This window comes from Euprymna scolopes, chromosome 43 (genome assembly GCF_053919585.1).
Source record: "Euprymna scolopes isolate OS-2025 chromosome 43, ASM5391958v1, whole genome shotgun sequence".
NCBI classification, from domain to species: Eukaryota; Metazoa; Mollusca; class Cephalopoda; order Sepiida; family Sepiolidae; genus Euprymna; species Euprymna scolopes.
Window position 1 is genome coordinate 12,155,615 of NC_136524.1, and position 26,863 is coordinate 12,182,477.

At 30.8% G+C, this 26,863-nt stretch overlaps 1 protein-coding gene across 2 annotated transcripts in view; it reads right to left on the reverse strand.

Moving 5' to 3' along the window:
* LOC145268189 (PDZ domain-containing protein 8-like) overlaps nt 1-26,863 on the reverse strand; it is a 386,752-nt gene that overhangs the window by 179,352 nt on the left and 180,537 nt on the right. For both annotated transcript variants that reach the window (XM_080123425.1, XM_080123426.1), the window contains exons 4-6: nt 22,294-22,372; nt 8,288-8,371; nt 347-523 (exon numbers count right to left, since the gene is read on the reverse strand). In XM_080123425.1, the coding sequence (XP_079979551.1) occupies nt 347-523; nt 8,288-8,371; nt 22,294-22,372 (340 nt within the window). The remainder of the gene's footprint in view (nt 1-346; nt 524-8,287; nt 8,372-22,293; nt 22,373-26,863) is intronic.

Here is a 26,863-nt window from a genome sequence, read left to right on the forward strand (position 1 = left end):
ATATAATGCAAAAGGCGCAATTTCTAAAGCTAATTCTATGTAAATGTTTTGAACATAACCGAAATAAACATGAATCGCCAAGGCAAACAATTTATATAGAAATAAATGGGTGATGTAAAGTAAGGCTGAAATAGCATTAGATTTGCTTTTTTTTTGAAAAAGACAGTCTATCCAAGATAGCTATAAAATTTTAATACTTTCTTAGAACATAAATCAATGTAATTTAAAACTTTTACATGTGAATAAGAAAATAAATAAAAAAGTTAAATAAGTTTGGATTTTTAATATTAAATCTCAGAAGCAAAATGTTCAACCTTCTTTAAAAAAAAATAAAATAAACACTCACTTCATAAAATGCAAAGTTCCAGTGTGTATATGGATGGCGTGTAAACATAAGTCGAGCACTGCCAACAAGTTTTGTCACGGTGATTGAAAGGTAAGCAGATTTGCCAAACATCAAGTCCACATCGACTGCCATTTGGAAACCACCTGAATATTCAATGTCTAGTGCTATTTCAAGGACCTGAAAAGAAAGAAAAAAATTTAAAAAATTGTTTGATCAATTGAGTTCATACAGATTTTGCATAATTCTTATTCTTCTCTTCTCATAACAAAGGAAAGTTTATTTCTTGACTTTTGTCATCAACAGTATTTATCCTACAAATCCATATTTGATTCTGCACAGCCATTTTTTTTTTTGTCAAATTATTAAGAAAAAAATTTATTTGATTTACTGTATTTGATAACATACTTTATCCTGCTTGAAGTATTTTTTGCCGGACACTATTTTTGCTGTTGGCAGTAAATATAAAAATAAGGGGGATGGAAGAGAAGGGAATAGAATAGTGACAATTCTTACCCCCCCCCCAAAAAAAAATACACTTAATAATTTGTCAATTTTAAGCAAAGTCAGGTTTGATAAGTGTGCAGATGGAAAAATGTATCAAATATTGAAATAAATGTAATCTGCAATATAAAAATATGAATGTGATGCCGTTAATATGCAGTGTGATCATGTCAATTTACTTCATATCGGATGACATTGCCCAAGAATAAACAAGCACTACAATGTAACCCCGCTCTTACCCCTGAACCTAATATTTTTTGTTTTTAAATTTTACAATTTTTTAATTATAAATAAAATTTTGTCAGTGTTGGTTATCAATATCTCATTGACTTTTCTCCTTGATTTACTTTGTAGTTAGAGTTAAAAGTTAATATAAAAAGAGCGGTAACAGTTGTTGCAGCATGTTATTGTTCTGGGGTAGTTAACACCCCTATATCTATGATAGTATGAATTCGTCATTTCTGCCATCGAGCAAAGAGCACAATTGTCCTTCAATGAGACAGCGAAATCTTTGATGGAATTATACTCTTCAAAATTCAGCTAATCCCACAAAAGATGGACACAGAGAAGACACAGATTACACCACATTTTCTTCAATCATAAATAGACACTGATGACTTTGGACTATCCTCATTGACGGCTGACAACTTTAAGGCTTAGTATCGACCATGTATGCTGAACTCAAATGCTGGGTACTAAATAGATTGGAAAAGGAAACAAACATAACCCCTCAACAATTGGCTGAGGGATGCCAAAGAATCATCTTGGAGAAGCAAGACTTCAAAAATATAGAAAAGGCTAGAAAGATTGATGTAGAACTGGACAGACTTGTCAAAGCAGGAATTTTGACCCCAGTCAACTACAGTGTAAAGAAAAAAACATTGAAGGATATCAGTCTGTGCAGACTTTTTGACAGGGTTAAATGCAGCACTTAAGGATCATCATTACCCACCACCCAGCCCCGAGGAAGTTTTTACGAAACTAAATGAAGGGAAAATATTCTCAAAAATAGATCTGAGCAAAGCGCACCTACAGATTCCTGTTGAAGAAGAAAGCTCAAAACTTTTGTGTATTACCACTTACAAGAGACTATTTAAGTTGAATAGGTTAGCTTTTGGGATCAAAGTCGCACCAGCTAATTTTCAACAGATAATCAACACTATATTGAACAACTTTGATTTTTCCATTGGATACCTGGACGATATTCTAATGAAAAGCGAATCTATAGAGCAACATAATGGCTTCACACCTAAAGACACCAAATGTGAATTTTTACCTCAACCAATTAAAATACCTAGGGCAGATAATAGCTAGGAATGATAGACGGCCTGATCCAGAAACTGATAGCACATTTATTGAGAAGATGTGGACTAGCTGCTAAAGTGCCACCAATTTAATTTAGCCCATGGTCCAAAGCTGACTACTCATGGTCACGGATACACATGGACTATGCGGAACCACTTGATGGATAGTACCACCTCATGGTAGTGGACAGTTTCTTTAAGTGGCCTGAAGTCTTTAGGTGCAAAAGCCCAACTACGGATTTCACTATAAAAACTCTTCATGAGTTATTCATGTGGTTTGGAATGGTCGACTGTTTAGTGTCAGATAACAGCACTCAGTTTACATCCGGGGACTTTAAAGAGTTCATGAAGGACTTCCAAGTGGATCACATCACAACTACGACTTACCACCTTAGGTCAAACAGACAGGCTAAAAGATTTGTGGACACCTTGAAGAAGGCAAAGGACACTCCATCCAAAAAAGCATTGCAACAATTTCTCCAGGCGAACTGTATTATGCTTAATGAGAATACACCATCCCAAATGTCTCTGGTGGAAGTGATATTCGCAAGAAAAATATGGCCAACCTTTGACAAATTATTGCCAAAACAGGTAAAACCCGCAAAGACAACTGTTCCCAAGAAAAATTATCTGCTGGAGAGAAAAAAATATTCTTCCAGATGCACAAAGATAATACTTTCTGAGAGCTGGTATATGATCAGCTGTCGGGTTAGTCTACATGGTGGAAGGACTACATTCCACAAATAAGAAATACTTGAACCAGATACACAAATGCACTTTGAACAAGTTAAGTGAAACTCCGTCAGAAGAAAGGACATTGGACTATGAGATATAACTGTTAGCACATATGCTGTAGATCTAGCAGAACGGAAACCATATTGCATGTCACTGAGGAGGTTATTTTTGCTGAAGTGGTTGACTACTTCTCTATTTAACACAGATTCCAGCAACTTACTCATGATGCACAGGAGACTGATTGGTCTGTATTGAGAGGAAGATAAGCGATCACTTGAATTTTTAAATATGGTACATACTGATGAGGTTTTCAAGGATGTTGGGAAGCAATTCTCCTTAAATAATGCTTAATTAAACAGCTTTGTAAGTATGGGTGCTAGTTCTGGTTGAAGCTTTTTCAACAATAGGAATGCTGTTAGGGCCAATTGTTTTATTAGAATCAATGTTTTTGATTAGCTTGGCAACATCATGATAGCTGGGATAGAGCACACACTTCTGTACAGCACCCTGTTTGTTATTTGTTAAAATTGGTGGGAACCAAGTTGCTGCTCAGCTACTTTGGACTTGATTGATTGAGCATACAACTCTCAAATTCTTTATTACTCTTTTGCAGTGTTTGCTGGCAGTCATGAAGGTGGCTTTGGTGCATCAGACATATTAGAAGCAATGGAAATAGTGATTTCTGTGCGTAATAATAGCAGCACATTCTGGAGAGATCGATGGATGGCTATTAGGTTTTTGCTGGAATGTTTTGGAGGGTATGAAACGGTTTATACCTACAATTAACCATTCTGTCATGTCCGATACTATAGAGGACATATTCTTTTTAGACATGGAACGCAGAGGTAGATCTGTAAATGTATGAAAGCTATCCCAGTCAGCCATAGACTATCAATATACTGTATGATGGGGAAGTATGTTGGGGGACTTGTTAATTAAATTTTGTTTTTATTTTAACAGACGTGAATGTTAGCCGAAGGATAAGCAGACAGTAATTTGCTCAGATATGCTCTTAAAGATAGTAACTCCACTGTTGTAAGGGCGATAGAGGGCAAATATAAACGCAGTAATGTGAGCAAGTGCCATCCAAAAGCTCATATAGGGTAATTTAGGGTCTACTCTGGAGATGATCCTACCACGTGGAAAGCCATCTCTAATGTAGGCATATATTCCATGCCCATGGTGATCTTGCGGGGTCAAATTGGATGTTAAATTAGAATATCCTTTAATTACAAACTCATCTAGGCAAATAGGTCTGTTTTGGTCTCCTGTAATTGGATTTCAACCTCTGGAAGATTGAAACATAGACCCCTGATGTTGGAGAAGGAGACATGGTAGTGGGGGAGGGTCTACATTAGAAGTTTGGGGTCTGGGTTTAATAGTGTATTTTTTCTGGAGACTTCTCATGATGGAGTTTTAGGATTTGTAGAATAAGTCAACAGACTTGGTTAGAGCAGGACAGAAAGGGAAAGTATGGGAGAAAAAGAAATGAAATATTTTTTTTTGTGAACCATGATACGGTAAAGCTGTAACAATTACCCACTAATATGACATTGAGAAGCTCCACCAGAATCTACTACATGGTCCAGAATCCATTCATCAAATGGCAATATGGCATTACAAGTTGATTTTTTTCTTTTTAAATAATTGTTATTTTTTCAACTTGCATGAAAAGAGATATGTAAAAGATGCTTAAAACCGTTTGAATTATACAAATACCATCAGTAGTTCAAAAGTTATGAGAATTTTAAGTGCCAAAATTTAGGCTTTCCGTGGATATTTTTCTTTAGAAGTTTTTTTTTTTTTTTTTTATTTTTTATTTTTTTTACACAGGCATCACCACATTATCAAGGCCCAGAGGCCACTCAAGGATAAGGGTTAAAGAGTGTACAGTAGAAGTTGGTCAATATAGTAATCATTAGTAATGAAAATTTGGTAAATTTAATAACTTATATGGAACGGCTCATCAAGAACTTATTTACCTTAGACTTGAACACAACCATATTGTAGTCAGCCGGAAAGCAGGAAAACGGAAGACAATTCCACAGGCGTGCAGTTCTAAGAAAGAAGCTTTGTTCATGGAATCTATGTTTAGGTTTAGGCACAGATAAAGAGTGGGGGAAATTATTGATAGTGTTTACAGCTAGACGAGTGTTTCTTGTGAAAGTTTGGCGAGGGGGGACCATAGATTGAAGCTCAGTTGAACACTTTCCATGAAAATAACGATACATCAGAGACAAACTCGCAACATCTCTTCTGTGAGATAGAGGTTGTAAGGAGGAGAAAAGGACATCTCCTACGAGGCTACGAAGTCTATTTTGAACTCTATCAAGGCAGGACAAGTCCTTTCTAGCAGCTCCTGCCCAGATGTGGCAACAGTATTCCATCCTTGGACGTACCTGGCTCTTATATAGATAGAGAATAGCATCAGCAGTGAGATATCTACTGGATCGATAGAAAGATCCCACCATTTTTCCAGCGGCCTTGGCAACAGATTTGATATACGTGTTCCATTTAAGATCAGGAGTAATGGTCAAGCCCAGAAGCTTGTCAAAACTTGAGGCCTCCTGAAGACGAGAGCCATTCATTTCAATTGATGACAAATGTGGATTAAAATGTTGATGATGTAAAGAGAGAAGCTTGGTTTTAGATGCATTAAAAGTAACCAGCCACTCCTTTCCCCATTGTACTACATGCTCAAGATCAGAGGAGAGAGAATTGGAGAGTACTTGCTCGTTTACTGTCTTAGATGTGGTACCATAAATGGTAGTGTCGTCAGCATAAATGTCTACAAATGATGTAAGGATATGATTAGGAAGATCATTAATGTAGATCAGGAAAAGAGTTGGGCCCAGGATGGGCTAAATTATGGATGTGAACATTTTAAGAAATTCGGTAATTTATTTATTTTGGCACTCTTATGTAAAATTGTGTGCTCTTTCTGATTATGCAGTCAAATTTGATGTATCTCTTTACCATAAGCCATGAATTATAAATTCAGATGTACAAATGGGTGTAGCCATTGAATGACTAAAGAGCATTCATGGACGGTATTTACTACTGCCCTCAAAGAAAAAAAAAATTGAGTAGATATGAATTAATCTCAGAAATAAATCAAAGAAAATTTTTCATATAGATTTTGGATTTCTGTAAAAGATGGAAATTCCCATAGTCGACCAGAGCATTATGGGACCAGTCCAATTTTCAATTCTGTAAATCCTCTCTATCTGGCCAAAAATATACCCCTATTTTCTGAGATGACCTTAATGCCTTTTTGTGTCAAATATCAGATAAACATGTATAGATTTTGGATTTCTGTAAAAGATGGAAATTCCCATAGTCAACCAGAACTTATGCATTTTGGAACCAGTCCAATTCAATTTTGTAAATCCTCTATCTGGCCCAAAATATACTATTTTCTGATATGCAACCATAAATTGTACTCTACATGAATCCTTAACGTAGCTTTCACAGTACCAAGATACCAGGAATCCTGATAAGCGACAACTATATATTCACCAATTGATGGTAATTTTTGTCATTTCTATTCTGTTGTTTTACCAAAAATTCAAACAAAGAAATAAAACAGTAATTTTTTACTTTATTTCCACCTTAACATTTAAAATGATTACTTTTAAAGGTTTTAGGGTATCCTGAAAACGAATATTGCATTTAAATTTTCTGCAAATAAGTAATTTTCCAGATATCAAGCAATGTCATTTCTTATGTTATTGCTTGCTGGTGGCTATCTTCGTATGTGCAAGCGCAACCCCAAGAAACTATGTGCATACGCACGTACGAAGATGGCCACCAGCAATAATATAAAAAATAACATTGCTTAATATCCGAAAAGGTTCTTATTTACGGAAAATTTAAATGCGATATTCGTTTTCAGCGTACCCGAGACCCTATAAAGGTAGTCATTTTAAAGAAAAATGTTAAGGTGGAAACAAGGCAAAAATTTACAAAATGTACCACAATGAAATTTTTTATCGAACCGCCTAATTATTATTATTATTATTTAGATATCATCAGTTTAAAAAAAAAAACAGGTTTGTTTTACAAATTCGAAAAAATGGTCTTGACAATGAGTTAAAAATAAATTCAAGTTTCACAATCTTTTTTATTTAATTGTTAGGTGAAAGTACAGAATAGTTAACAAAACACCCTTCCTTCCCCATGTTAAGAATGGGTTTCTAAATAATAATGTTATTATTTCAGCATTGTAGCATAAGTTCACAAGTACAAGTAAGAAGTTATAAATACAATGATAACAGAAACGCATGTATTTACTACGTAACGTATGAAATGTAAACATTGAAAAAACAGTTTCCCTTTTTGCTGTCGTCATTTTTTTACTGTTTTTTTTATTTTTAACTTGGAGCATAAAAATATTGAACGCATAAAAAAAAAATAAATTAACATCATTGAAATGCTTATTCTATTCTATTTCCAGCAATGTAATTCTTTTAAAAATTGACCCACAAATCAAAAAGATATGACTTGTTGAAGTACATTAAGTATGTAATATTGCCGATGCCCACAAAAATACAGCATACACTTGTAATGCTAGGCAATACAGCAGCTCCAGAACTTTGCACTTGCTGATAGAACAGTCTCCTTAGTGATTAGTCCAAGGTTAGCATCCCTGCCCATCAGGTGGATAATGTCAGCCCAATAAAAGTGACATGGTTACAAGGATAAAAATAGAAACAGAAAATTTCTGACAGCTCATGCAAAAATACTGCAAACTTAGAATACAGCTTTTTCTTCTCCCTTTGTCAGAAAAATCACTTGTTCTAAACGAGGACTGAGAGACAAATTAGAAGAAGTGAGAGTTACAGAGAGACCGACAATGCATCCACGATGCATTGTATACTTTATGTACAATGGCGTACCAATTCAACAAACAAATACAGAGTTGTCTATGAGAATGGCATCTATGCATAAAAATAGAGCCATCGTAAGATTGACTATTAATTTTTCTTTTATTTAGTACTTTATTTATTTTATTACTTATTCTATAGTAAGCATCATGTGGATCCACAAGGAAAAAGAAGGTCAAGCTGATGATTCAAGTTCGCTTAGGTAAAGGAATATTCTTTTACATGGATGAATTCTCATTGAACCAAATCAGGGAAGAACTTTTCTTTCCAAAGAGAGTAAAATTGGCACCATTTGTGTCAGGGTACTTAATTGATGAGCTTGCCATTTTGGAGAATTGTTAATACAATTTGAGAGTCAGATCTTATTTTTTTGTGTGCACGTTTTCAACTTCTCACAAACTTAACTAATTTTAATCTAAGAAATACAGTAAAAACAGAAAACCCATAGAAGGCAAATTTTGCGCATTTCTTTTTGGGAGGGGTGCATTAGTAAATGAATAAAATGATAATCTTACCTCCAAAGAAGATTCTTTGACTTCGCTTTTGACAACTACTGAATTGAATGTTGGGAACCTTGTTCCAAGGTTAAAATCTCTAACCTGAAATTTACAATAAAACAGTTTTTTTTATTACAGCAACTTATCAGGATTAGCATAGGTAACAATTATCAATATAATAACAAAGTTTAAATTCTACTTAGAATATTTGTGTGAAGTTACATGGATATTCTTCTATTCATTTAATGTCACTTTTCTTTGTTCAGAGTCAGACATTTTCTAATATTATGAAAGTTCACTCTTTACAGTTCAGTGGGTCAATTGTCTGAATTCCACTGTATGTTTTTTTTAATTACTTGCTTCCAAATTTTCCTCAACCAACCAACCCTCCTATGATTCAAGCATCCATGCTTCTGTAACAGTTTATCCAGGAGGATGAACACTCCATATGGTCATACTAATGTAACCAATTAGATTTTAAGATAATCTCTATGCTGAGCAAGTTTCCAGCAAATCTCTGACCTAATGTATTTGGTTTAGTCATATTTTATATTGAAGATCCAGCTAATCGTGGATCTGCTGTCAGGTGAGAGAGTTTTGGATGAAGACTAAGCATTTGTTATTACAGAACATGGCGTGCCTGATATAGCTGCTATCCAACTTTCAGAACAGAGAGATAGCTCATGATTGTATATAAAGCAACAGTTCTAAATTTTGCCAAGAATATAGTTAAAAAAAAAAGAAGAGATTAAAAAATATATAGTACTTATTGTTAGAGGAAGATATAACATACATATTTTAAAAATCGATGTAAAGTATCAAAAGAAAAAATCCCGAAAACATTAACTGTTTTAAAAAAAAAGTTAATTTGAGGAGCCAGCCTTTAATAAATTTGAAGTAAAAAAAAAAAATGTTCTCTTCACTACAATGGATGGGATACAGCATTAAAAATTACTAACAAAATACAGTACAGTATATAATACACATGTATATAATCAAATAACATAAATAACACCATAAGGCAGGGCAAATACTGCAACCAAGGGCCAGAAAAACATCTTATTTCACATCGTAACCTGAAAACTATCCTAGGCCATCGTATCCTGGGGTTCTACTGTACAATAGGATTTTCTTTTTCAGTATCCTTTCCATAATGGAAGCATTAAACTCTAGGAGAAAGTCAGGAGAAAATAAGGATAATCATTTGTGGCCCGTTCCACCCTGGTGTCCGACCTCACACTGGGGTGCCCTAGTCCAATACATTTCTATTAAAACATTTAATTTTTGTAATGAAGATGAACCAAGTTTGTTTTGTATGACATTTTTTTTTTTAGAAATTTGGGGGAAATCCATTTTTACAAAACCGGGTACCTCAGATTGGAACAAAAATAACTGCTGCAGTTTGGGATTTCTTACCCGATGGAGGAAAGAAAAGGTTTAAACATTCAATATCTGAACAATTCTGAACAATTCTGAATTATCTGAATTAATTGTATTTTGAAAAGTATAAAGAATAAACAAACAATAAACAGCAGTTTTAAATAGAAAAAAGCATTAAATTTATTTTGAGAATTAAAAAAATAAAATGCTTGATTTAAAACAAAAGCACCTTCAAATGAAACTGAGTAATAGTTTCCAGAAACAGCATGATTACAGTTCTGTAACCAAATTCGAACTTCATGGCACATATATATATAACAATATTGGAATTATATGGCATGGGCGTCTTATGTAACAGTATTGGAATTATATGGCACAGGTGACTATAGTCCTGTGGTGACTGAATTAACAGATAAGCAACCAAATGTGTATGTGATGAATAAAAAATATTTACACACATTAAAATATAAGAGTTGGTCAAAAGTATTAAAATGAAACTTAAATCATTTAAAGCAGATTATTTGTGAACTAATTCAGAATTACATGAGCATCAATAGAAAGTGAAATAAAGAAATGAAAACTTAAATTTTAAATTAACAATTAATTTAGAAATTAGTTTTAAAATGTTTGTAAGAGAGAACCAAATAAAGCTAAAATATTGTGCACTAATCCCAGTAAATATATATATATATATATATATATATATATATAAGCAAACGCACAATAAAATTCTCAAGTAGGGCCAACCCAAGCAGAATAAAAAGGGATTCTGATGTGTCTTATATTGGTCCTTTCCAATTCATCTTTAAACTCCTTTGCATGTACAGAGTTTTCAAAAATACTACGCCCCTTTTAAAAAGTCTTAGCATTATCACTAAACAATATTTGCGATAAGGAGTACATATATTACAAAATCTGAAAGGCCAACACAAAATTTCGGGTTGACATATCTAATAACAGTTCAAAATGAACTGTTTTCATATTAAGACAAGTAAAAAAAATCAAAGCAAACATTTTAAATGTACCCCCACTTCATCCTTCACCCCAAAATGAACAGTGTAATCTACTCCAAAATGATTAAAAGGTTTTATTAAATTCAGTAGGCATATCCACTATTTTTGTATATTTATAAGCCAATGCATTATACTTTTTGCAGATTGTGCAATTATTATTTCCTTTGGGCAATTCATATACACCATAATCAAAATATAAACATTTATGTATTCTTACTTTGGATCTCAAAATTCAATTAGAGTCTCTGTCTGATAAATTTGGTGACCAAAGTAGGGATATTTGTATTACTTTTGTCTTGTAATTTAAAAAAAATTTCTGTCAGAGCTATCCTTATACAATACATTTTGTCCTTTTGTAATGGATTATCATTTTTTTTTTTTTGCAAAAGGATTTAAATGAGATACTTATTACTTTCAATAATTTATCATAGTTAGAATATTTATTAATTTCAGTATTTATTTTAACTACTTGATTCAAGTTAACATTTACATTACACTTATGATCAAGGGGTTTACTCATTAAAAGATATTGCAACGAATCTTTAAATTCATTGCTAAACCAACTTGGATCTTTCTATTTCATAATATATTTATCAATTTATCATAAGATGTTTCCCTGGCTAACATGTCAGCTGGATTGTGATTAGTATGCACATTGATATTTTAAATTCATCCTCAAGAACTTTGATTAACCCATTTACTTCAGATAACAGATAAATTTTAACAAATTTAGATTTTACTTAACTTTCCTTTGTGATTTAAAACTGCTTGAACATCTACGAAAACATTAATGGAAATTGAGTATTTTTATATATTTCAATTAATGTTAGAAGACATTTTTATATATTTCAATTAATGTTAGAAGACATTTTTATATATTTCAATTAATGTTAGAAGACATTTTTATGCCAATATTAGTTCCAAAGTTGGTATACTATGTTTATTACTATTCCTTAAAGGAAGGCAATTTCGATTTTGCAAATAATAATGAACTTTTTCATTTGAGCATGCATAGCAAACTCAGAGCAGTCATAGAATACAGAAGACTGTAGAGCAGTCACAAAATAAATGCAAGCCATAGAACACGAAATTGAAATTCTTGGAAAAGACAATCAGCATTTCAGAATTTTTACTTATTACTTTCATCTCACCACTTATTTATTTAGGCACTTTATTGATCCAAATTTATATTTAATTTCCAAGCTATTCTCATTAATACACTACCTCTTATTGTGAAAGGCAAAGAAAAGTTCAGAAGATCATACTTTTGAAATTTGTGATAGCACTTTATGTTTAGTATTTGCTTCATCCAATGAAAAAGGTACTATGCTTAAACTTTCTTAATATTATACCTATATCCCAACACTTTCATCTGGACAGTCATGCTCTACTAATCCACCTTCGGCCTTCATTAGGTTTCTCAATTCGAGTTCCATGACCTCAATATAAAGCCACCTTCATACATTCTACCATAACAGGTTTTTATGCAAATCCTTCATTTCTTCTATATTACTGTCGGTTACTATTAAATTGTCAACATAAAAAATTATAACCCAATATTTCATTGCATTTATCTTTTGGATAAAACAATCTTTTGTCAATTAAAAATTCTTCATCTAAAACTTCTTCCTTTAATAAATTTATGGTCTCCTTATAAATTAAATCAGTTAAGGACAGATGCCTTACTTTTATTTAAAAAAAAAAACATCTCTTAAATATCCAATTAAATCTGATAGCATTGTGGATTCTGATAAATGTTTCTTTAAATCAATAACATTAAGTTAAAAAATTTTATGAAAGGCAAATTTATCTTTCTCCTTTCCATTAAATTTACCACACATTAGAGGTGATACTATCACTTCATACTTCACTAATAGCTATAAGTGTAGGTGTTTTAGTATTTTCACTGGTTAGATAATCTTCACATGTGTCTTATTGAATGATTAAAATGATATTCAGTCTGTCTAATTCCAGATTAAAGCTTTCTTCATTTTTGACATTATAATTTATATTTTGCATAACATTATTACTTCCTTTCAATTATTAACTTTAAATGACTCCTTGTCAATGGCCTTTGTTTTTTATATGAGGAAGAAGTAAGAGTCCCATTCTATGCATTTGCTTTAAATCATTAAAATACATGGTTATTTTCCTTTCATGGGTGGTTCACTTCAAAATGAGTAGCCATTCATTTGCTCGGAAGTTAATTTGTCAGCCTCATTTTCCTCCCATAAAGGTTAGTGAGAACTCCTGCTATACTAATTTCTCCTTTTAAAGCCATAATAATATTAATTTAATAAATTTATATAATAGCAGCATGTTCCATTCTTAAAGTAATAATAATTGTATATTATAAGTTTTATTAAGTTGTTTTTAAGTTTTATTAAGTTGGTTATTTATTTAGGTTTATTTTAGATATAAAATTTGTTGTGCCAGCTTAATGATAAATATTAATAATAATTAATAATAAAAATTAATCAAGGAATATATTCGGATTTTACTACATACATTACTATAACATTTGCAAAATATTTATTTCCAAAATAAAAGAATTTTTCAAAATGTGTTAAAAATTAATTCCAACTTAAATTTTCAAATAACAATTACCTTAGCACTTATTTAGTGAACCAAGTCAAAATATTATACATTAATTCCAGTTTATATATATATATATATATATATATATATATATATATATATATAAACAAAAGCATAATATAATTACACTTAGTTATGCACTTTCGAAGAAGATATTTTCTTCATTTTCAAAATGTTGACGTCACTGTCTTTACTATTTAAAAAATATTTTTAACTAAAAAAAGTCATACTTAAAAATAAAAATAAAACGTGCAAAGATGGCCTTTTTTTTACTGCACAATATCATATCAAAGAACTTATTTCTAACAATGATAAGAATAACTAAAGGATGAAAAGAGATCAATAAAGGTTATGAAACTAAATAAAATGGCAGAGAATTCAGAGCATGGACCTTCAACACTAAACTGAATAATTTATTACAGACTTTATTGATGAGTTACAAATTGGTGTTAAGTATCTGTCATAGATTCTGTTCAAAGATGTTTAATTCTTAGAAATTTAATTTGTGTTCAATAAGAAGGGTAAAATAGATGAAAACTCCAATCTGTGTGGGATATGTGTACAGAAAAGGAGATCTTATTGGTATAGTCACATTGAAAGAATGAATGAAAGTGCTCAAGTTAGTAGATATAGTTTTGCCACTGATATATACTTATATTTGGTTTACCGTCCATCTTAAATGCTGCCATGTGATGGATGTTTTTATTCCCGTTAACTGAACGTGCTACTCCAACTCTCCTACATCTCTTAACATAAAACTCATTTCAATGTAATCACACTATCGAAATCTTAAGTCCTGCACACATCTTTTGTATAATTAATTTTCTAGTAAGATCATCAGGACAAATTCTGTCTTTAAGAATTGTATTAATAATAACTATTAATAATTACTATTAATAATACTAATGACAGCTGAAACTAAGTTATACACTATTTGAAATTAATACACGGAAGTATGTTTCATTTGTAAGCAAGAAATGCAGTGGAATTAATCGTAGGTTGAAAAAGCAAAACCAATTTGTAAAAAGTGTAAGACGGATGTTATAGCCTAATCTAGCCATGATGGAGATAACTCTTATAAAATATACTAAAGCTTTGTCTTTTCAGTATAATTACTGTGACATGAAGAATGGATTTTGAATAAAGTCACACCTGAAATATATATGCGCATATGTATGTTTGTATGAATAAAAATTTACACTAAAATACAGCTCTATTTGTAATTGTTATTGCGCATTATCTTATAAACATTAACATTATTAAATTAACATGAACCACATGTGGACAGAAGCTGCTTGGAGTACCCTAACCTGCCTTGACAGAGTTCAAAATCGGCTTTGAAACCTAGTAGATGATGCTCTTTTCTCTTCACTGCAACATCTTTATCACAGTAGAGACATTGCAAACCTGTTTCTGCTCTATTGCTATTTTTATGGTAAATGCTCATATGAGCTCCAATCTTTGTCCCCACCCCTGCCAAACTTTCATAATAAACACTTTTTTCGCTTTAACTACTATCAATGATTTCCCCACTATCTGTGCCTCAATCGAAAACAAATTCCATAAACAAAGCTTCTTTCTTAGAACTGCTCGCCTGTGGAACTGTTCCATTGGCTTGCTTTTGCAAACTACACTATGATCATCTTGGTGAACCGTCCTTTTGAGTAATTAAATTTTACACAATTTTCATCATCATCTCAGTAATCACCTTGCATTCATTAACCCTTATCCTCGAGTGGCCTTCAAACCTTGGTAAATGCCGATTTCCTAATTTAAAAAAAATAAAAATAAACATCTCACACAAAAAAAGATCAATATTTGTGTGATATAGAACTTGATATGTATCATTAGTAAAATAAAAATAAAATAAACAATAAAAAAGACTATCTGCTATAAAAACAGATACCCCCCTCCAACTAAACCATAAAAGGATGTTATATTTCAGATAATTAAAAAAAAAATTAAAGCAACCCTTGACCTCTGAAAGAACATATCTATTCAATTGACTTTTGTTCGAAGACAATGCAATCTTTTTATAGAAGTGAAATCACATTCAATTATTGAATTAGGTGTCTGTGTTCTAATTTGTATACATTTTCAAATGATCAAAAAACAGTTCACATATTTCCAAAACGAAATCTAAAATATATTCCTGTTGTGTGAAAGAACGATGAATTGGTCAGCAATGATCCTCATTTTAGATCCATTATAATAGGCTCTGTCCATTGGTCAGTGTTATACTTCTGTGGAAGGAGAATAGAAAGTGGACTTTGGGTTTACTTTCAACAACCTCACAATTCTTGCTTCTCTTATTTTGTCCTTATCTTCTCACATTCCATGAGTGATTTCTGACAAAGGGGAAAGAATTTTTTCCTAGGTGAGAATCTATCCATCTAACGGTTATCATTGGCTAGTTTCTGAACTTAGTAAATATTTATGTAGCATAACTTTGAGAATACTTCATACAGTATAAAAAAGTAAAGCCCAGATAAGACCTTGGCCCTTCTCTACATTGTCAGGTAGAGCTTTGCAGTCTCATAACTGACTTGTGTTTTTATTTTATAGAGAAAGTGTGGTAATGGTGCAGAGAGACTGAGGAGTAAGAGACCACAATTAGCCCCCACCCCCCAATAAGGAAACACTAGTCGTATGCAGATGCAAAATTAGGACTGTGATTATGAGGGAGTGTGTAAAACAGGTACTGTTAGGAGTTCAAAATGGCTAAATGAAAGGAGAATTTTTGTTTGAGAGTTTTATTTTGAGTGACATGTTGTTTATCTCATGTTATCGGCGAAGAGAAGAAATACAAACAGCTGCTGCTACTAATGTTGTTATTTCGAGCAAACCTCATTGTGGTTGTTGGCGAAAGAAATTACTTAAGCAAACACATCTAAAAGGTCTTTGGCTCATAGCACCATAACTGAGAACCACAGCAATAAGTGCCAATGGACCTTCTGTAGAAAAGCGCTGGCATTTGAACCACAAAACCAGTCAGATCTGAAAAATAATGCAAATTTATGTGCTATTGTGGTTTGAGGCAGCAGTATAAAAGACATTTTTATCTCATGCGTGTGAGATTGCTGTCAGTTTTAAAGAGGACGAAAAGAGAATTACAACGAGGGAGAAGAAATAGAACACTGATTGTTTAGAAGAATTTTGAATCCGACCTTTTTTCTGCTTTCATTGATTTTAGAATAAACCAATGTTTCATTGTGAAGAAAAAAAGAAAAAAAAACACTGACACAATTTCGATGTAGTTTGCTCTCAACTAACGAATTTACATGACTAAAACAGGGATTAATTCCCAGAGAAAAACTATAGACAATGTTTCAATAACCAAACATCTTTCACAAATCAAGAACAATTCAAAGTACTGAAAAGAAATGTGACCTAGAAAACAAGGCGACCAATATTTTTTTTTGTTAGAGATAAACTTAATTTATTTGATGCAGAAACAATGATTTATTCAAATGCATTAAAATAAAAAATGCTCATTTAGAATCATATGTATTTTAAAAATACTAAAATGCAGAAAAATATTTCTGATGTATGTACCTATTATGGAACGAAGATGTCATTCCAAAAATATTATGGACTGAATGGCTGATTTTTATCTCTTATTGTTAAGAGGAAGGTAACCAGTGATGAATGTTAACTTTGTCAGGAATAAGTTATGTTAATAAACTATTATTTTGTACTAGCAGGACCCATTAACCAGCCTTGCCAGGTTGAAGCATAACAGATCCAAAATAGAATCGTTAAAAGACCCCCCCCCAAAAAAAAACAAAAAACAAAAAAAAAAACAAATTAAATTACAGTTGTTGTAGGTGGCCGCTGCTGTCCCTGGGAATTAGTGGACACTGTACAATCTGTAATCTGGTTTCCACTGTCAAACAATTTTTCCTAGTGGTAGCTAGTGGAAGCTAATGTATGTGACCGTCAGTACTGTTGGTTACTGGCGATTAGAGTTGGTTTAGGGCAATAACCTGCAGGTACTGGTTGCAACCTACCTGCATAATATTCTTGTGTTCTAACTTATTTGCAAGTGATTAATCAGTTCTAAAAAGGAAGTATGAGGAGTCGTAGCTTTGTAACCTGATAATTATTCGAAAATATAAAATTAAATTTAATCGTCAACAAAAACTAAATATTTAGAGGGAAAAATAGGAACTCCTTCCTATATAGATGTTGCGATTGTGATGGTGTTGTTCCTACGATGCAATGTAGCATTTTATTATCACAACTTAATGTGTCTAAAATGGTGTTCGAAAGTTACATAAGATAGTGGTTAATAGCCTAGATGTATTAAATTTGTATATGGCATCTGGTGTTGCAAACCCACGATACTTTAGTTCAGAGGGGAATTTCTGCAATGAAAATATTATATAGGACATTATATATACGTGTGTGTGTGCAGTCATTTTATTATATAGGAGATTATATCGTATGTTTATGTTGTCTTTCCAACATTCTACTGACAAAAAAAAAAAAAAAGAAAAAATTGTCTTGTACAGTGGTAGACTAGGTGGATCAGAATTTTTTGGGAATTTTTGACACCTCTAACACGAAACTGCGAATAAAATATAAAAAACTCGTAATTTCTCTTTTAAAAGTGGGTTGTTTATTTTCTTTATGGAATATACTTCCAAAATAAACTATTACAGTTGTTTAAAAAATAATAGAAATATTATTTTTTATTTTTTAAAAAACAGTGTTTACAAAGTGCCGATGCGCCTTCATGCAGCCATTTTTTTTTTATGTAATGAAATCAATTGAATTTTACAAGCTAATTTTTTTATTTTTTTTCAATTTTTAAACTTTAAAAATCTATGAAAATTTTCCTATTGGTTAAATTTTTACGATATTTTCAGAGTCAATGTGAAATTTTATGCTCTCTCCAATAAACTCAATATAATATTTTAGACAAACGGTTTTTTTTAAATTCACCCCCTCCCCACATTTTGAAATGTCTATTAAAATTTTAATAATTAATTGATTCACCAAAGTTTTATATATCACAAATTGACGATAAAAGATCAATAAATAATATATTGTAAATCAAAACAAAACAAAAGTGTTTTTTTGAAATTTACATGTAAAGTCCAAAGTGTAAAACCATTTTTTTTTTAAACCACGTTGATTTTGTTTTTTTATTGGAAGCCTGCTTATATTGTCCAGTAAGTATTGGATGCTGACGACAACTTTTTCTATTTCATTCAGTGTTTTCTTTTTTAGATATTTAAGAAAAAAAAAATTAACTTGAGAGACAATTAAAATATATTAAATCAAAAATTTATGTATTTCTTTGAGAAAAGAAAAAAAAATTCCTCGACTGTTTTTTTTTTTAAAGGCAAAAACTTATAAGTAAAATTTGACTAGTTTTTACCTATGGGAACACATATTTCTTCACGCACAAGGCTATATGGCTAATGCGAACGTGTGGTTTTTACTGCCTTCTGTCCATCCGTAGTTCTAAACAAGAACAAACACTACTTCCGATTTTTTGATAAGAACACAAAAATGCTTATGTAAATGGTGCCTTTTTCAAATAGTCATTTAAAAAAAAATTTTATTTAAAAAATAAATGGAATTTAAAATATTTAAAAATATGGATAACAAAAAAATGAATGGAATTTAAAATATAAATATGGATAAATTCTTAACAATGAAGAATGGAACTACACATTAGAATAGTATTTTTTATAGGTAAATGATTTTTTGGAATTTATATCGATTTTTTATAATCCAAGTAAAATTTCGTTGATTTTCTTCAATCTTTTTTTTTTTAAATCGATTTAAAAAACCAAATATTGCATGATTTGCTATTAAACCTGTTATTTTTTAAAATTTGGTTTTTGTTCCTTAATTGAAAAAAAATTAGGGCTTGAATTACATTTTTCAAGTAGTTATAAGCTTATAAAGATAGGAGGTCGAATTATTCAATTTTTTTTCACACATGCTTAAGATCAGTTTCTGACACTACTAGTGGTAGACCATGCTGAAATAAAGTTATCTAGAAAGATATTTTTAACACGCATGGGATGAGGTGGGCAGAAAGTAAGATCTAAATTTTTAAAAAAATACATCAAAATTCTAGCAAAAAAATAACATGGTCCACAAGCACAAAAATATATCAGAAAAAAAAGTTTAATTAAACAAACAAAATCTTGGTAGTCAAATTGAGTTGTCTCACATGAATTTTAACACATTTAAAAACAACATGGTAATTTATGTATCATAAAATTTTATTTTTTAGTTAAAATAAAAAGTACTTGATCAAATTAGGTGATTTTTGGAATATACCATCTTTGTTCCATGTATCAAAGACTTTTCTGTGCTTTCTGTATTTGTTTTTAAGTCAAATTCTAACTAGGAACCAAATAAACTCCATTGACAAATAAAGATTTAGTTACAAAGAAATAAAATATATAAAAAGTGAGTTTATAAGATGACTAGAATGTTCTATTATGCTCATGCACTTTGTGACCTGCCCCTTTTACTTCTGTTTTAAAAGTACCTTTTTCAGAGAAATGTATTATAGGCCTGTGCTCCATAGAGACGGTGTTCATTACTTTATTTTTGCCGTTTTGTTCATTTTAGCACCTGCCCTGAAAAATTTTCTGAACGTCGCTGGTTACCTGTGTACTTCTATATTTCTTCAAAGTTATCCTAGAGAATGCATGTTAAAATGAGTTTTCTGAAGGTAACTCAAACGCAATTTTATAAATTATTAAATATTTTTCCTCTTCTTTGGAAACTTCTTTCTTATGTGATTCTATGAAAAAAGTCAGTGCAGAATAGTAAAAAAAAAAATTTTAAAAAAAAAATAAATAAATAAATAAAAAAAAAAAAAAAAAAAAAGTAAAAAAAATAAAAGTAAAAAAAAATAAAAGTCAGTGCAGAATAGTAAAAAAATTTTAAAAAAATTTAAAAAATATAAAATAAATAAAAGTAAAAAAAAAAAAAAAAAGTAAAAAAAAAAAAAAAGTAGGGCAACTCTTGTCACTCCCTCTCCTTCATGTCTTACACACTGGCATAGTAAAGTGAAGTTGACACAAAAACAAAACATGTTAAATAAGTTTTCTGAAGACTCAAATGCTTTTTCATCCAATTAGAGATAGTTTCAGCAAAAATCTGTGTACATTTGCTGATAACAATGCTCTATTCTGCACACAAGGACAAATGACCAACGCAATGGTTGAATACTTAGGAAATCAACTCCAGTCTGTACTGGAATGGGGGGTCATAAATGGATGGTAACATCTAACCCTAACCCCCTTTTCTTTAACCACTGATTGCCATGACTAGGAGCACCCCTCCCAAGAGTCCAACATATTGATTCCTCAGCCCAACATTTACAGTTAATATAAATTGAAATAAATACATAGAAGATAAATATGAACTCTCTTCTTTTTATTTTTTTTTCAGTCATGTTCACCCCGAACAAGGCATATTTCCACTCGGACATAAAGGGCTACTATCTGGGACCATGTTGAGCAAGATGTCAGTTTACATTACATTTAAATTTCTGTATGTCAGTACAGTCAGGGAAGCAGGTAACAGGAAGGGAATTTCAAAGTCTAGCAATCCAAGGAAAGAAGCTATTATAGTAGAAAGCTTTCTGGCATTTAGGGACCTATATAGTGAAGAGGAGAGATTTTGCTACTTGTCGGATTTGTTGAAAGTATGTACATCAAGAGGGTACAAATACAATGAATTCATCAAAGCACACTCCATTAAAATATTTGTAAAACAGGCACAGGGATGCAGAGAGAGAGACTAGTGGTAAATGCACCAGCTCAGATATGGCAACAAATGACGGCTTGATAGAAGTACTATGATGTTCTCTGGTGCGAATAATCTAGAAGGAACCCACATTTCTTGCAACAGCCTTCACCCTGTACTTGTTCCAGTTCATGTTGCCTGTGAATGTTAAGCTGAGGAGTTTGAAGGAAAATCTCTCAGTAGAGTGTTATCAGCCATGGCTATCGGTAGTTGAGAAGGCTTCTTGGAATTGTTAAAGAAAAGAAGCTTAGTCTTATCATTAAATGTTACCATCAATTTCCCATTCTACTAGGGGCTGGAGATTGATTGTCCGAAATATGTCAACAACAATGCAGTTCCTATTGTGAATAAGTACCCAAGTTTAAGTTTTAATTCAACAATAGTGGTACAAGACGAAATTTTAAAATTACTTTTTTGCGTTGTATCTTTGGTGATTGAATGATTCCATTTTTTACAAAAAGGGTGGAGTGTGATAATGTATACATGAACATGAAATCGCTTTGGTGCATTATCACTAGAGCTATGACAACAAAATATTCTTATCATTGTTTTGACTCAAATATATATCCGACACAGTTAGATATAGTTAATCAACCGAGAACCACATCACTCTATATAAAAGCATATAAGATATCAACAGATCCACACTCAAGAGTAAAAACAATAAAAATATTCTGTTGCCATAGAATTATTACACAGATTAGATTTTACAAGGATATTGTAGGATCTACATTTGTACAGAACATACATAAATAGCAAATATGCATTTTTATTATCATTCATAACAAAACCTGTAACAAAACAAAACTATTTTACAAACAACCCATGACTGAAATTATTCAAGAGATAAAATCTAAAATGAATGGAAGTATTCACATCTTAAAAATAATGTAAGATTTTTAATTTTTGCACTTCACCATTTAAAATAAATTTTTATACACATTTTCTGTTTTCTAATATACAGAATAGTGACTATAAAAGTGGGAAATTTGTTTAACGTTAATTTATTTTTACAAAAAAAACTTTTATAAATTTTTTCAAAGGCTAATATCAAAATGCACTCACAGATGCTCCGAACATTGCCTGTAAAAATTGAAGCGATAAAGCAATGAAATTTAAACAAAAATTAAACAGTAAAATTTAGTCTCAAATTTCCAAATTTTCTAGCAACCCCCCTGTATATGAACCACTTTCAGTCCTGAGCCATGACATGTGTGTCTTCTAGTGCAAGATAAAAATGAGACTTACCATAATCTGTTCCAATAATTTTCCTGATGTAGTCTGTAGCATGTCGTCGAATTCCATGCTCATACGCTTTGCCACCCATCTTAAAAAAAAGAAAAGAAGATTAAATTTTTTTTTTAAATTTACCAAGAAAAATAATTTTGTTCAATTTTTTGTGTTGTGGTAGTGAGAAGAGTTCTTGCTGTAAATGTCTCACAAGAAGGTGCCAGAGATTGGAACTATTGAAAATAAAGTAAAACTCCAAGTCAACTGGCAGAGTTCTTGCCTCACATGCAAATGAATAGAATTTTGAATCTTAAATTCAGATATATTATACTGATAAGCTGCAAAGGAGGACAAAAATCAAATCTAAGATCTCACTCTGCAGCTTTCATAGTTGTCGGCTGTGGTATTGTCTGTTGCTTTGTGCCCTTTGCCACAACCTACACTAGAATCCCAATGCAGCCAAGATGAAAATGTAAAAGACAAAGGAGAATTATTGCACATTTGGAGTAGAGTGGTCATAGTTCAAGAAACAGAGCCATGGACAACTTAAATCATGGACAACTTAAATCATGAATAAAAAGCACCCACACCTTGATAAATATTTAGATGTGACTCCCAATCCACATTCCTAGCAAAGACTTCAATCAACCAAAAATTTCATGAAATAACACACCATTACTACACACACACACTGTGGCAGTAACCTACAAGAAAAGCTAAAAAACTAGAATCAAATATTGATTTTGTAGGAAGAAAACTATCAATGACAAAAAATGATAAAGAAGATGCTTTACTTTATTGGATGGTGGCAATTGTCTCATTTCTGAATTCCAAATACAGTGAATATTTGCATCATAGCAGAAGATTATTTTTTTCATTGTTTTGGGTTCCGATACATTTCATTTATTAGCAGTTTCCTAGTTTGCTTCATTATAATAAACCTCACTGATTTCAAAACCTAGATTTATTGACTAGTAAGACACAGACACATTTATTGACTAGTAAGACACAGAAACGTATCTACTTTGATTTACCCCCACCCTAGTGATTGACATATGGTTCAGTTGGTTAAAACAGGCATTTTCAGACTTGCATAGTGATACATAGCCAATTGAAGCACCATTGTGTATGTGCACCTTTAATTAGAAATGTAAGAATTAACACAACAAATGGAACAAACAACAAAAACAAACAAAACAAAAACAAACAAAATAACAACAACAAAAAGTCAAAAGTATTCATGTAATTTAAAAATAATGAGTTATAAATGAAAGTAAAGACTCCCAGGCAACACCAGGTAAGTATAATTAATACAAAAAATAAAAAATTAAAAAGAGTTATTTATAAATATAAGTTTAAAGAAAGAAAAACATAAAAAAGCAGTTAAAAGTATTCATAGGATTTAAAGAAAAATAAATGCCACAAATCAAACTTTGCAAGCGATAGTTTCAGAAAATATATCTTATGACATGGTCTCGTGATCTTACCAGTCATTGAGTGACTAAGACACACAATGCAAGTAATTATAAAACACTTAAATACATTGGACTTAAGTAGTAGTATTTTAATGATCGATGCAAAAAAAACAAAAACAAAAAAAACATTTAATAGGCTACAGTTAACTTGGCTTCAAGCAGCTTTCTTTCTCCCATCAGTTCCTATCTTTATAACCAATGTCCACTGTCAACAGTTCTTAACTGAATGATTCATACTTTTAACTTTGCAGGCACATCATTAGCATATCTAAGTGGCATGTACTTGTATGGAAATCATATGATGTAATGATTACAAGTGCTGGTTGTCAGGGAGAGGGTGATAGGGGTTCTATTGCATCACTTCTACCAACACCCTTGAGAAAGAGTATGAAATATATTTCCTCTCTCCAGCTATGGATTAAACAGTAGAAGAGACTTTATTCAAGTTTCCTTGGTGTACTATTTATTCCAATATTAAATTTCATCTTTTCTGCCCTTGGTTAGTGATGGAGAAATCCTAAAGTTAAGAAATTTTTATCCCAATCCAGTGTGTCCCTTTTTCTTTTCTTAGGGATCTGGAATTTCTCCACATAAACAGAACTTGTGTCTATCTCCGCCCTTGTGGGGAGATAATTAAATAAGGTCTAGAGAAGGAAAATTCGGAAATAACACCAGTCTTTCACTGCTTATCACGGCATAGTATTCTGTTCTCCTGCACTGCTCCTTTGCAGTGAACTCAACCAATGTTGGTTCAGGAAGCATGCAGCTAAGATTGCCCAACCCTTACTTCTATATAGATTTTGCATGATCACACAACCTTAGAGGGAGTATCAATTGTCTCAAGAGTGAAAGGCGTCCTTAATATTTTCAATGAAGGAAACTCATCACTACTTGGATATCTAATTCCTGTATGATAGTGCATGACTTTACTGTTAACTGTCGTTTCAGATTAAAATAAGATTTGGTGTCTATCTGCTACACACAAACTTAGAATATTGTTTAAAAGAAGCAGCCATCCAATTTTAGGGTCCTAAAAGATTGGAAGTTTTCAGATAATCTGAAGATCAAACTGTTATAGGGAGAAACTTTAACAATCCGGATCTTTTTGATGCAACATCATGATAGATATGACAAAAAACAAAAAAACAAAAAAAAAAAAAATGTCATTTCATGTTATATTGTATTCGATTAGTTCACCCATCAAAGCCAAACATGGTAATTTTGTATATTTAAAAAAAAAAATTTATTGTATAATTTATTATGCCCGTGTTGGATTTACATACAAATTAACAATGAACTGTAAATTATCATATCACAACTATCTTAACCTTTCCAATTATATACATATATATACATACATATATACACATACATATATATATGCACATACTTACAAATATATACATATACTTACATATATATATACATATATATATATACTTACATATATATACACATATACTTACATATATATATATATACACACACATATACTTATATATATATATATATATACACACATATACTTACACATATATATACATATACTTACACATATATCTATATACATATACTTACACATAAATATATATATATATATACATATACTTACACATAAATATATATATACATATGCTTACACACATATATATATACATATGCTTACACACATATATATATACATATACTTACACATATATATATACATATACTTACACATATATATATACATATACTTACACATATATATATACATATACTTACACATATATATATACATATACTTACACATATATATATACATATACTTACACATATATATATACATATACTTACACACATATATATATACATATACTTACACACATATATATATACATATACTTACACACATATATATACACATATACTTACACACATATATATACACATATACTTACACACATATATATATACATATACTTACACACATATATATATACATATACTTACACACATATATATATATATACATATACTTACACACATATATATATATATACATATACTTACACACACATATATATACATATACTTACACACACATATATATATATATATACATATACTTACACACATATATATATATACATATACTTACACACACATATATATATACATATACTTACACACACATATATATATATACATATACTTACACACACATATATATATACATATACTTACACACACATATATATATACATATACTTACACACACATATATATATATACATATACTTACACACACATATATATATACATATACTTACACACACATATATATACATATACTTACACACACATATATATACATATACTTACACACACACACATATATATATATACTTACACACACACACACACATATATATACTTACACATATGTATACACATATACTTACACACATATATATATACATATACTTACACACATATATATATATGCATATACTTACACAACTATATATATATACATATACTTACACACATATATATATACATATACTTACACACATATATATATACATATACTTACACACATATATATATACATATACTTACACACATATATATATACATATACTTACACACATATATATATACATATACTTACACACATATATATACATATACTTACACACATATATATACATATACTTACACATATATATATACATATACTTACACATATATATATATACATATACTTACACATATATATATATACATATACTTACACATATATATATACATATACTTACACATATATATATACATATACTTACACATATATATATACATATACTTACACATATATATATACATATACTTACACATATATATATACATATACTTACACATATATATATACATATACTTACACATATATATATACATATACTTACACATATATATATATACATATACTTACACATATATATATACATATACTTACACATATATATATACATATACTTACACATATATATATATACATATACTTACACATATATATATATACATATACTTACACATATATATATATACATATACTTACACATATATATATA